This window comes from Pipistrellus hanaki (assembly GCF_964339955.1).
Source record: "Pipistrellus hanaki genome assembly, chromosome: 7".
In the NCBI taxonomy this organism is placed as follows: Eukaryota; Metazoa; Chordata; class Mammalia; order Chiroptera; family Vespertilionidae; genus Pipistrellus; species Pipistrellus hanaki.
Window position 1 is genome coordinate 78034853 of NC_140509.1, and position 13596 is coordinate 78048448.

Consider the following 13596-nt stretch of genomic DNA (forward strand, 5'->3'; position numbering starts at 1 on the left):
GTATGCTTCAAAAACTCGCCAGCTAGGGGCTGGAGACTGTTTTTTGGAGGTGCTCTGTCAGAGCATTAATTTGGAATCACACTCTATAATTCGAAAACCCTGTGGTCACATGACCACATGCAGCTTCCCTAGCTGCCTTGTCTGTGGGACAGGTTGTTGGAGGGTTTAATGAGAGGAAGCAGTGTGGTGACTATTAGGGATTCTGCAGCACGGTGTCCCTTTAGTGTTAGTGCTTTCTCTTTCTTCAGAAGCTGATCCTTAACCTGCAGTTCATGGAAGAGTCCAGTGGTCTTGAACTTGGATAGGAAAGATTATATCTTTTCTTTTTACTAAACTCTCCATGAGATGTAGCACTTCGTAAGCTTTACCTATAGACCACAAACTGCAGAAATGTTAATACGCTTGACGTCACTATAGCAATCTCAGAAAATTTCAGAGTTTGAAATACTGTTGATATTTCTCACTACTTTGAAATTACCACAATTAGACCTGCCTGTAAATACTGTAGTTTAATGTATTAAAGAAGTACAAGTATTACATCCAGATTTGTTTTTTAAAAAAATAATTACTTTAGGATAATTCATTTTCTTTCTAGGGCTATGCTTCTCCCTCCCCCCCCAGCTAGTAGAGTGAACTGTATTGATGGTGCATGACAAGATAGGGTTTAACCTTCTCCCCTTCTTCAGGAGGCATTTAATTTTTTAGGATAATTCTAAATTTACAGAATTAATGCAAATATAGTACAGAGGGTTTCTGTATACCCCACTCACCATTTCCCCTATTGTTAATAGTCTGTATTAGTGTGGTACATTTGTCATAAGAGTTGCACCAAAACAGATTATTTTAGCGAATACCCACACTTTATTCAGATTTCCTCAGTTTTCTGTAGTGTCCTTTTCTTTTCCAGCATCCTACCCCGGATACTAGATTATAGTTAGTGGCCATGTCTCCTTTGGCCCTATTCGTTGTGACAGTTTCTCAGACTTTCTTTTTTTGATGACCCCAAACATGGGGTAGTGTTGGTCAGATATTTTATAGAAGTTCCCCAGTTGAAATTTCTCTGATGTTTTTCTCATGATTAGACTGGTTAATGCGTTTGTGAGAGGAAGCCCATAGAGGTTAAATGCCATTTTCATCACATATCCACTGTATATGCTATCAACATGGTTTACCACTGTTACTGTTAAACCTGATCACCTGGCTGAGCTGCAGTGTCTGACCCGTTTCTCCATGAAAGGTTACTCCCTGCCCCTCCTTACTGTACTCCACAGAAGGTCATATGCCTTTACAATGGAATGTATATAAACATTGTTTAGAATCCTGTGTATTTTATGTATATAAAACATCTTAAGAACAAATCAGTAGGCTTCAGCAGTCTTCCAGAAAAGTTCATGGCATGGAAAGTGGAGAATTCCTGTGTGAGAGGATATTTCTGTAGCTGCGTGGGGCAGGCAGCCCTTATTTGACAGAGGAGGCTGAGTTCTCACACAGGCTCCAATGCGGACCTCTTAGTTTGCTTTTTTAGGCCCTGTCTTCTAGCTTCTTCCCTTATCACATTCCTTTGTATTGTGTGCTCTGGCCCTTGCAGCTGCCAGCCACTCTCCGAACAGGCTATTGTTCTATTTTAAGCCTCCCTACTTTTTTTGTAGGAATGTCCTTCTTACCAACCTTTCTGCCCATCAAGTGCTGTTTCAGGTTATATGTGCTGTGCAGCCCTCCCTGCCTTCTGGCAAACAATTGTGCATGTGCGTCTGTTCTCATGTCTCTCCTTATTGCATTTATAAGTATATGTGCCTAGACTGCAGGCTCCTTGAGAGCTGATCAGTAACTCATATTTAAACTGCAATTTATTCTGTATAGTACTATCCCCTAGTACAGAGCCTGGCTCATAGTAATTCTTTGTCCTTCAGTCACACAGTTAGTCAGTCCTCTTTAGGTTTCTAAGACACAAATGCAACCTAACCTTGGTTTTTCAGTATAGATGCATTGTTTAGAAGGTTATGTAAAATGGATTTTGTTATGTGGAACTCATGTTTACCTTATCAAGCAGGGGATGTAAAGTGTCTTAGTGAAAAAGATTTTTAAGCTTACTTTCTTGATGTGGAGACATTGTAATTTTTTATCAGAACTTTAGAATATCAGAGTTGTACATTGTTTTAATATATCTCAGGACATCTGTGCTTTATCTTTAACCATCTCCGAATTAAAAGTTTATAAACACAGCAAGAGGATCTGAACATACCATCTGCTGTTTTCACTTGCCCTTGAGTCGGTCAGAGGTGGGTGGTCAGTGGGTTCCAGGACCAGCCCTGCGGCAGTGTCAGAGGTGCTTTTGGCCGAGTTGTTTATTAGGCTTCTCTGTAACGTATTCATTTTTATAGGCTTATTGTTTAGTCGGGGCCATGATATCTGAAGAGGTTTTTTTTCCCTTAATTATTCCAGCATTAATATATTGACATTTTAAAATCTAACTTGAGAAAAATATCTAAAAATTCAAAATTTGGATAATTAAAATCTGTGTAATGTATGTGGGAGAATCAGAAAGTGCTGGAGACTTCACACCTCCAAAGTAGAACTCACTGTGGCCACCAATGACTATATTCACATTTATCTCTAAAATGCAAGCTAATTTTAAATTGGTTGTGTAGATTACTCAGAGAGTTGCTAGGTCGGAGAGAAAGGAAGCTAGATCAAGGCTGGAAAACATGATTTTTATTCAGATATCAAGTTTGTGGACTGTTCTTCAAAATGTATCTTTAAAGTGTATATATTTATGTTACATACATCATTGCTCTGAAAATGATAATAGAGATTTTAAGTAATGATAATTTGGAAGATGGCAGCCTTTTGTAGATAATTTTTAGATTGCTCAGTATTTAGGTAAGATTGTCAGGTTCTGTGCTGAGTCCCAGGGGTTATAAAAGATTACAGCCTGGCTTCCCATGATACAGACTAAACTGGAAAAGGAAACACTGTCCTGATTACCATCATAATACTCTAATTACAGTACTTTCCTGTGCTGTTGGAAATATTTTTAGAAATTTTTTTTGAAGGCTGGAAAATATGTTTGAGGGATTAGTTAATCGTCTTGTTTTTGTTGTGTGTTATGGGCCAAGTAATACACTAGGCTCAAACCACTAACATCTCTGGTTCTTAAACATTTTAGAAAAATATATGAAGGGATGTTAAATTGAACAGCAATCAACTTGTTCGGATTTTATAATCTTGTATTTGCCTTGCTCCTCAGTCTTGGATATACCATTTTCCCCCTTCACTTTGCATTGTGACTGTAATAAGATCATGTGTTGTGCATGGGTCTTCCTTTGTTAGCATTAAAGAAACACACACCATGGTGATACAAACACATATTGGACATAAAACAAATGGATTTTTGAGAGGGGACATGCTCCTTCCTGGAAATAAAGGATTTAATAATCATTAGTTGTTCAGCACAGTGGAAGTCAGTAATACCTCTAAATTCTCTATTTTTATGTACATGTATTTTTATGACATAGAAAAAGAGATATATGCTCCTCTCATTAGTTTTTTTTTTTTAATAATTTTTTCTAGGGTCTTTTACCATTGAAGATAGCATAGAATTAGTAATAAAGACAAAACAAATAATATCATTAACAGCTCAGTTCCTTCTATCAATATAATTTAAATTTCAAGTGTCAAGATATAGAATTGGGTCTTTAATAGGTCATTCTAAGGAAGAAGTTATAGATTGAATATTTTTTATATTTTTTTGTGTTTTGTTAGAGAAAATGTGTAGTAGTATAATTACATGGACTTAGTTTACATATAGATTTTTTTATTAAATATATTGCTCTCTTAGTAATAGAGTAAGATACAGATTTATTTTAATGCACAGTTCTTTTAGTAATCATATAGTCCGTGTTTTCCCTTCTCTTGCTGAATCAAAGTTCTTTAAATTCTATGTAATTTGTAGTTCATTTTTATTTTTGAGCTTCATGAATTTATTTTGGGAGTGAAGCATTATGATTATTTTACCAAAAAGCTCTGATAGGGTATCTCTTCAGATAGACTATTCCAGGAAACAGGAAGATTTGCTGTGCTACTTGACATGTTTTGAGTGGTGAATGAGCTAAGGAACAAAAGCAAATGAAGGTGAGATAACAAACTTGAAGAATCGCAGAGGTTGTATTCCAGTTAAGTGTGGTAGTGCTAGATTATCTAAATTTAACAGTATGTCCAGGACGAGGCCAAGGAATTTGGAGCTATTTTCAGCTGCAAATAGTAAGCTTATTTTAGAAGCATGTTTGACCATTAAGTGACATATTTTGGCAACTTTTCATATCATTGGATCTCATCTAGTGGCATGTATTTGGGTTGTTGTAGAAGCCCACTATCCCTATTCAGGTAAGAGCGTGGACATTGCTGTTTACAATAACAGGTAGATTGCATATGTGTTATAGGCCTATGAGTCTGCATGATTGGGTCTAGATGCAGAGAGTTATGATTCTTCTTTGGCTGATAAACTACTGTTTTCTTCTCTAAGTCATCATTGCAACACTGTATGTTATGCATTTTTAGGTAAAACATCTAAATGAGTATTTTTCTTCTGTCCCTGAGTTTGGTAACTACCAAATATGTATGAAAAACATTTATTTGTAAAAAGTGACATAGTTCCACCAGTATAGATTTTGATATGTTTGTCACTTTGATGACATCCTTTCCATTCCATACTTTGAGAGAGGAAGAGATAGAAATATCAATGATGAGAGAGTTATATTCCTTTGTAATTATCTTTTAGATCTCATATTCATGTCAGTTGGAATTATGTTTTTCAGAAGCTATAAATATAAATTGTATATTCATAAGTTTCAACAATTATGTCCTCCTTGATTACTTATATTGGCAACAGTTAAGTAGAAATATGACTAACTGCTTGAAATTCTAAGAACAGCATAATAGTAATTTTCTACTTTATTGACATGTGAATTTTGAAACATTTTTTTCTAGAAATATTCAAATATCTCTTCAGTGTCTTATTCAGCTTCCATCAAAGCAATATCTATGCTTTCTGGAATATTTTACTACCCATATATAGCTGCCACAAAATGGTATGTCTCTCCTGAAAGTTACAATTTTATTGAATAGGAATTCTTAGTTGTTTTCATACAACTAGGGATAAAAATGTGTTACTAATGGGTCATAGGAGGAAAGGGTATTTGAACATAAACTGCTTTTCTGTTTTTTCATATTTTGAAGCAGGATTGTTCCTATCCTTTTTTTTTTTTAAGTTTATTTTATTGATTTTAGAGAGGGAGAGCCCGTACCCGGCATGTGCCCTGACCTCGAATCACGCCGTGACTCCTGGTTCGTAGGCCATGCTCAGCCACTGAGCCACACTGGCAGGACTGTCCTCTGTCTTAACAGAAAGCCTCTTTAGTCTCCTAGAGCAGGGGTGGGGAACCTTCTTTCTGCCGAGGGCCGTTTGGATATCTATAACATTATTGGTGGGCCATACAGAATTATCAACTTAAAAATTAGCCTGCTATATTTGGGCAAACATTTAATTTACCCCTAATGCCTGGTCAGGGCCACACCAAATAATTCTGTCCTGTGGGCCAGACATTCCCCACCCCTGTCTTAGAGTATGACAATCTTTAAAACCAGCTGTAGGTTGTTATAGGGAAGAAAAAAAATAATTTGATTTCTACGCTTCTGAGTTAGTTCTTAGCTGAGATGCCTGTAATAAAGATGGTTAACAAGATAAAAATCAATTTATTAATATGTATATATCTCTCATGGAAGATACCCAGGGGAAAAGGAGGGAATCAGACAATTGGGTTCCTTCTGGAGGATCTTCGGGCCTATGAATGGAGTTCAGGAAAGTCTCTCCCTGCATGCTTTTTCCAGTGCTTGCAGCTCAAAATAATGTCAAAGCAGCACATTTTGAAGTGGCATGTCCTGAAGACCCAAAATGTGGCACACACAGTATTTACTTCATCCGGTCGTTTATCACAGTTATTTGCATGTGTAGAAGGCACTAAAGTGATGAAAAGATGAAACAAACATTGTGTCATATATAGTGTACCTTTGAGTACTTAAGTATTCTCCCCTAGCAGACAAGGTCTTCATTTCCCCCTCAGTTCTACTTTAGAGAGAAAATAAAGTATAGGTATTCTGTGTGGTAATTATATATTTTGTTTTTGTTGAGGTCTACTGTCTACAGGCGAAATGCTTAACTGTATTTGCTTTAAGTGTAAAAAGAGTCCCTTTCTATTTAGTATTGTATTTGGCAAGTCCTTTATGTAGTGGTCCATCCTGCCAGTGGTTCAAACCAAGTATTATTAAAGCAAGTAGTATTGTCATTTGCTTTTCTCTTGCAAACCTTTTTCCTTCTGTTTACTCCCTCTCTTTATTGATGCTAAATCAAGAAAAGGCTTTTCCTTAGGAAGTTGTTAGAATGGGAAATGTTTTGAGAAGATTACTTACAAAGAATAGAATAATGTCTCTTGAGAAGTTCATCATCTATTGCCTAGGCACTTGTCTTATTCAAATAGACACAAGATTATAATGCAACATAGCTTCAAATATTATGGTATAGGTCTTTCCTGAGGTGTGATGACCAGAAATTGAGGAGCCATTTTTAGATCTTTGGAAGAAGAGATTATAGATCTTTAAGTTAAGCATGATAACAAAACCAATATTTAATATATTTTTCAACTGGTAAAAGTATATTAATTAATATCTAACTCAGTAGTTAAATAAAATATAGTTACTTTTAGTCACCAAATAAGTGATATATTTAGTATGGCAAACTATAGCACAGATGTTTCACCAAACATTCTGGTAATTTCCTATTTTATGTTGAGTTTTGGACTTATTGATATGGTCTTTTGTTTTGCTTAGCTTTTATTGTTTTAATTTTTATTTGAGCTACATTTGACAAAATAAATTTTATGAAATGATTTGCCTAATAAATTGATAGTCATTAAGTAGCATGGAGTTGAAATAAGTAGAGACTTTCTCTTAATGTCAACAATATTTGTGTATGGTGCTGAATCTTCTCTTAGCTTCTAAGAGCAGTTAAAGTTTTTCTCTAGCCCTTGTGATAAAATTTGCAATACTTTTTTAATTAGACCATAGTAGAAGCAGAGTAACAATTTGGTGCCCTTTTGTTGGGCTGCCTGGGTATGAATCCTAGTTCTTCCAATTAAATATATGTTGGTAGTAGTGTTGAGCTGGGAGATTGGGGGACTGACTAGTGCAGGAACCAGTCAAACAGAAGGGATGCCATTTATGAATAAACAATCTTGAGAGGGCTCTTTTTTTGTATGATGGAATGTCCTAGGCAGTGGTGTGGGTAGTGGAGAGGACATTCAGGGGGTTTGGGCAGTAGCTAGTTACCAACAACAGTGAAAGTAATTTAGTATTGTAACAGCTAACATATGTGTATTGGTGTATACTAGCTGAATATAAGCCTGAGGTGTGTTAGGCAAGGGAAACAATGAAATGCAGAGATAGGGTGTCTGATTAACCTGCCCCTGTGACATTATGTGTCACATTCCAAATATCCTCCCATCTGACAGTTGTGTACTCGGTTGTCACCTGTTTCTTCTCTTCTTAGTCTGTTCATCTTTCCCTGTCTTTCTGCCCGAAATATCCCTTCCTAGTATACTTGGCAGTCATCTTAACTTAAAGGGTTACTCTATGACTAGTTGATGTCACACAATTAATGGTTTATTCAGAACCAGGTCTTGCCAGTAGCATCTTTGGAAAAACAAAGGATAAAAATATCATTGCACATTTAAACTCTTTTAAAGTTGCCTTGTGGTGTTTATATAGCATCACTTAGCTTGTCAAGGAATTTATGTTCCTAGTTGATTTACCAATGTATTAGTTTCCTGGAGTTGCCATAACAAAGAACACAAACCAGGTAACTTAAACAATAGAAATTGACTGTCTCATAGTTCGAGAGGTTTGAAGTCCAAAATCATGGTGTCAGCACAGTTCTTCCTTCTGAGGGCTGTGAAGGAGGAATCCGTTCCAGGCCAAGTTTCTAGTGCTTTCCTGGCAATCCTTGTTTTCCTTGGCTTGTAGATGCGTCACTTCAATCTCTGCATCCATCTTCGCATGGTGAAAATGTCTCTCCCTCTGCATGTGCATGTCTGTGTTCAGATTCCCCTTTCTCACGGAGCATTAGTCATACTACTTAAGGCCCACCCTGATGACTTCATGTTAACTTGACCATATCTGCAAAATCCCTGTTTCTGAGATGTTTGGGGGTTAGCTCTTCAACATATCCCTTTGACAGGACACAGTTCAATTAATACACCAGAATTCAGTTTTTGTTTCAGCAATAGAAGTTTGAGGATATCTGTCATATTGTTTTTTTATTGTCATTGATATGTTTTAGATACCTCACACTTTTCTTAAATTCTAAGAATATCTTTTTTCTAAAGATATTTATACTAGAGGCCAGTAGTCACCTAGATTATCTGCTAAATATATTGTCTATGGATATATTTTCTATGAATATATTTACTACTTTGTGCAAACATTTTAGCTTTTGAAATTTTTTAAAAAATATTTTTTTAATTGATTTTTTACAGAGAGGAAGGGAGAGAGATAGAGAGCTAGAAACGTCTATGAGAGAGAAACATCGACCAGCTGCCTCTTGCACACCCCCTACTGGGGATGTGCCCGCAACCAATGTATTGTACATGCCCTTGACCAGAATCGAACCTGGGGCCTTTCAGTCCTCAGGCCGACGCTCTACCACTGAGCCAAACCGGTTTTGGCTAGCTTTTGAAATTTTAATGTAATTAAATGATGATGAATGACAATTTGAAATCTGAATGCTACAGGCACTGTTTTTATTTTCTTTTGGAAACCCTTCTGATAATGTTTGTCTAATCTAGACATTGTATATTCTTTTACTACACTCCTTCCTTAGAAAATGATGAATCTCTTTTCTAGAGCTTCCACAAGATAATGAGGAGAAGATTTTATATATAGTAATACAGTAAGCCAGATTAAATGTTCTATTGTCACAAGTCTAAGTTTTTCCTTAGACTTGTACATTTACTTTGGAACTTCCTTGATGGTTTTCAAGTTATGTTGTGTTCACAAGTGTGATTTTAGATAGTCTTAAAATGTTTTTCAAAGGTGCAGTTCTCCCTTTTTTAATGAAAATCATTGGGAAAATACTAGATGCTATATAAATATTTCCTTTAGACACTTTTAGAATACTAACAGTATAAACATGTTTGTGCAGGTTTTGGCTGGATCATCTCGTCAAAGTTATTCACCTGGCTATCAAGATTTCACAAAGTGGGAATCAGTGTTGAAAATAAAGGAAGGATTACTGAGGCAGAAAGAAATTGTAATTGATCGGTGAGTCTATTTTATTTAAATTACTAAATATTTCAGGCACACAGAAATGTAGATTTAAAAAAATACCTTTGTATCCACTATGTAGAGTTTTTAAAAATAGAATTTTACCAAACATATTGTCTGTTTTCCCCCACTCACAGTCCTTTTAATAACCACACACAGAACTATAGGTTGGTTGGTGGGTCCATCTGTCTGTCTGTCTTCCACCACACTCCCAGTTACATTAGAGTAATGCATTATTTGGAAACTCATCTTTGTACATGTTGCAAGTTAGCTGCAATGTTAATGAGCTATCAAAGCTGCAAGTAAATGTTTATATTTTACACTTACGAAATATCAAATTGGAAAGCTACTTTAATATCATTTCCTTTAATGTATGTTAGATATGAAGGCACAGAAACTATGAAAATCATGAATATTTAAAGTAAATGACTTACAGATAAGAATTTTGGATATGGGGGTATATTCCAAAAAATTTGTATGTTTGAATACCAAAGCTCTGAAAAAAAATTCTGATATACTTAAGTTTTCTGATTATTTTGAGCAATAAACTAATATTATTTAATTATATTATCTGCGATATGTATTGGTTCTTTGTCATTTATGCATACTTTTGAGATAATTAAACATGCTCAGTATCATGGTGGTTGGGAAATAGTTTGAGGAGGTGTTTAATCAATGCTAGTTACACTTATTTTCATGTGCTTATATGGGATAAAGTAGTAAACATTTTAGCTTTAAAATTAAACACTAATTCAAACTTTCAACTATATTTAAAAGTTGAAATTTTAAAAGATTTTACTTAGAAAATAAAGACCTATTGGAGGATGAACTAGAGCAGCGTTTTTCAACCGCTGTTCCGCGGCACACTAGTGTGCCGCGAGATGTTGCCTGGTGTGCCGTAGGTGCAGACAAGACAAGAATTTTATAATTTTTCACTATTTTGTTTACTTAATATTTCATAATAAAGTAATTATAAAATACTTTCTTTGTGTTTATTTGATTCCTATTCAAGAGAATTACTTTATATATAGTCAATATAGGCACAGAGTTAAATTTTTTAACATTTTCTAATGGTGGTGTGCCTCGTGATTTTTTTCATGAAACAAGTGTGCCTTTGCCCAAAAAAGATTGAAAAACACTGAACTAGAGCATAGACATCTGGACTTTTTATTTTCTATTTTCTCTTGAACAGAGCTTGACATATAGTATATGCTTAATGCTTGATAATGAAGATTCTAAAAGGTAGTTTTAATTGATTTTATGAAAAAGCTTTAAAAATACTTGATATTTCTAATACAAGTGAATTTTGTACCTATTAGTAGTCACAGACCCACAGCTGGTATATATTTTGAATACTTATAGTTTAAGCTTAGTGTATTGTATAATCCTAAAATTGATGGGTCTTGGCATCATACTTTAATTTTTTAAAGTTTATCTTACAATTACAGTTGACAGACAATAATATATTACTTTCAGGAGTATAAAATAGTGATTGGACATTTATATACTTTAAAAAGTGATTATCCCAATAAGTCTAATACCCATCTGGCACCATACATATTGCAATATAATTGACTATATTTTCTTTGCTGCACTTTTTAAAAACATGTTTTATACTGTGACTTCAATTTGTTTTGCAGGCAGAAGCAACAAATTACTCAGCTACACGAGCGGATAAGGGATAATGAATTACGGGCACAACATGCCATGCTAGGACACTATGTAAATTGTGGGGATTCTTATTTGTCTAGTTTGCAGGTAAGATTACAGAGGATTCTATAGTTGTTTTATTAATAAGGCATTTTAATTTTATACTTAGACTTGTTCGATGCAGAATAGCCACAAACTTTCATTTGTAAAAAATGCAGTAACTGCCAAGTGTAATAATGACAAGAATGATAAAATGAGGTATGCCTGTTTTTTCTTTGGAAAAATGTCTGTTCAAGACTTCTGTCCAATTTTGAATTTTGTTGTTTGTTTTTTTGATGTCCAGTTTTAGACGTTCTCTATGTATTCTGGACATTAAACCTTTCTCAGATATACAATTTGCAAACATTGTTTCCATTCTGAGTTGCCTTTTTACTCTGTTGATAGTGTCTTTTCATGTACAAAATATTTTACTTTTTATGAAGTTCAGTTTACTTCTGTCTTTCGTGTCATATTCAATAAATCACTGCCAAATCCAATGACATGAAGTCTTTCTGCAACTTTAGGTCTGACATTTAGATCTTTGATATTTTGAGTTAATTTTTATGTATGATGTTAGATAAGGATCCGATTTCATTGTTTTGCATGTGGATTGTATTCCCAGAGCCATTTGTTGAATACTGGATTGTATTCCCAGAGCCATTTGTTGAAAAGACTGTCTCTTCCCCATTGATGGGTCTTGGCATCTTGTCAAAACTCATTTCACCGTATATGTGAGGGATTGTTTCTGATAACAATATTTTAATAAAACTGTACAGTTTATTTTATAATTTTATTATTTTGAATAAAGGCTTTACTTCAATAATAGAATTATTATATTACCAATGATATGTAAAACATAATGTGTACCCGAAGGCTGAATGAAATCCTTTCCGACACAGCATCAGGCCAGTAGAGGGCTCTCCAAGCCAGTCAGCCAGGACAGATAGAAATATGGAAAAGGGGCTAAACTACTAAAATTATTACAAGGATTTTAAATTATGTGGATAATCAAAATATTGTTGAGAAATTTGATTTTAAATGATTAGGAAAGTTAATAAAAGGGAGATACCTGAAATATTAACTGGATAGATATAGAGAGCCGATTAAATGGAAGGGGTTAGAAGAAACAACAAATATGATAAAACATTTATTTAGCAAAGGGGTTTTTACCTCGAATCTATGAACAACTTTAATTTTAATGCACAGCATTTTGTATATGTACATTTTGGGGTTCATAGCTTATTCATCCTAATTCCATAACACAGTAAACAAAATAATACCTTTAATATTCTGTATATTCTAGGTTAAATAAAATAAGTTTTTGAAATAAAATAACATTCTTTTATGAATTTAGAGGTGAAAAACATGATCTTGAGAAGTAATTTCTATTTGCACATTGAAAACTTTTAATAACTTTACAGTCCTGATGACCTGAGACGTAGGCATCACCAAGTCTCAGCAGCAGGGAATGAAAACTAGGCCTTTATCCTGAAATTCAAACTTCCTAGATTGTTTGAATGGCAGAATTGGTATAATCAAAGTTATTTGTACTATAATGCTTTATACTAAAATTTCAACCTGTAGTTAATAGGACTTCATGGAAAAACAAAACAAAATGTGGACTCTTTTGTTAAAGAAAGAAAGAAGACAGGCCAAATACCAGGGAATTCATAAACTGCCAGGAAGTTACCAAAAAAAGCCAGGGAATTTACAAAACATAGTTCACACTCTTCTGAAATCATGTTACTTTCTTATTCTAAAAACATCACTGGCTTTTCATTTTCTGTGAATTAGGTTAAACTCTGAACCTTGCTATTCTATTAATACAATATGATCCACTTAGATTTTTAAATGTTTCTTTATACTCCCTGTTCTTATAAACTATACATTAAACAGACATGAGTATTCTCTGCATATATTCTATTCCTTGCCTTTTTGAAATGTTCTTTTTTCTTTTTTCTATTCCTGCTAGAATCTTTTCTATTTTCAAAATCTATCTCAAAAGCCACTGTCCCAGTAAACCCTTTTTTCTCATTCTCCCAGTGTCTAACTTTATCCTTACACCTCCTGAGACTTTGCACTTAACATGGCTTTTCTTTGTCTGCCGTATTATATTGTGTCCATTATATAATTATATAAGGTTTCTTTTATTCCTTTCATTATAATCTTTAATAATAAAAGCATAATATGCTAATTAGACCGGACAGCCAAATGACCTTCCATGTCATTCTAGACATCCTTCCTGATGAAGCTGTGGCAGCAGGGACAGAGGCAATTAGGGGTGATCAGGCAGGCAAGTGAGCAGTTAGGGGATCAGGCAGGCAGACAGGCAGAGTGATTAGGGGCTATCAGGCAAGTAGGCGAGTGGTTAGAAGCCAGTGGTCCCAGATTATGAGAGGGATGTCCGACTGCCGATCCTTGTGAGATAGGGCCTAAGTTGGTAGTCAGACATCCCCTGAGGGGTCCCAGATTGCAAAAGGGTACAGGCTGTGCTGAGGAACCGTCGTCCGTTCCCTGCCCCCATTCACTGGGCTT

General features: G+C 34.9%; 1 protein-coding gene across 1 annotated transcript in view; it reads left to right on the forward strand.

The window, feature by feature from the left end:
* The window catches only part of CEP85L (centrosomal protein 85L), an 82440-nt gene that overhangs the window by 45563 nt on the left and 23281 nt on the right, over positions 1 to 13596 (forward strand). Inside the window, exons 4-5 of the mRNA XM_084889939.1 lie at positions 9251 to 9369; positions 11013 to 11130. Of these exons, the coding sequence (XP_084746065.1) occupies positions 9251 to 9369; positions 11013 to 11130 (237 nt within the window). The remainder of the gene's footprint in view (positions 1 to 9250; positions 9370 to 11012; positions 11131 to 13596) is intronic.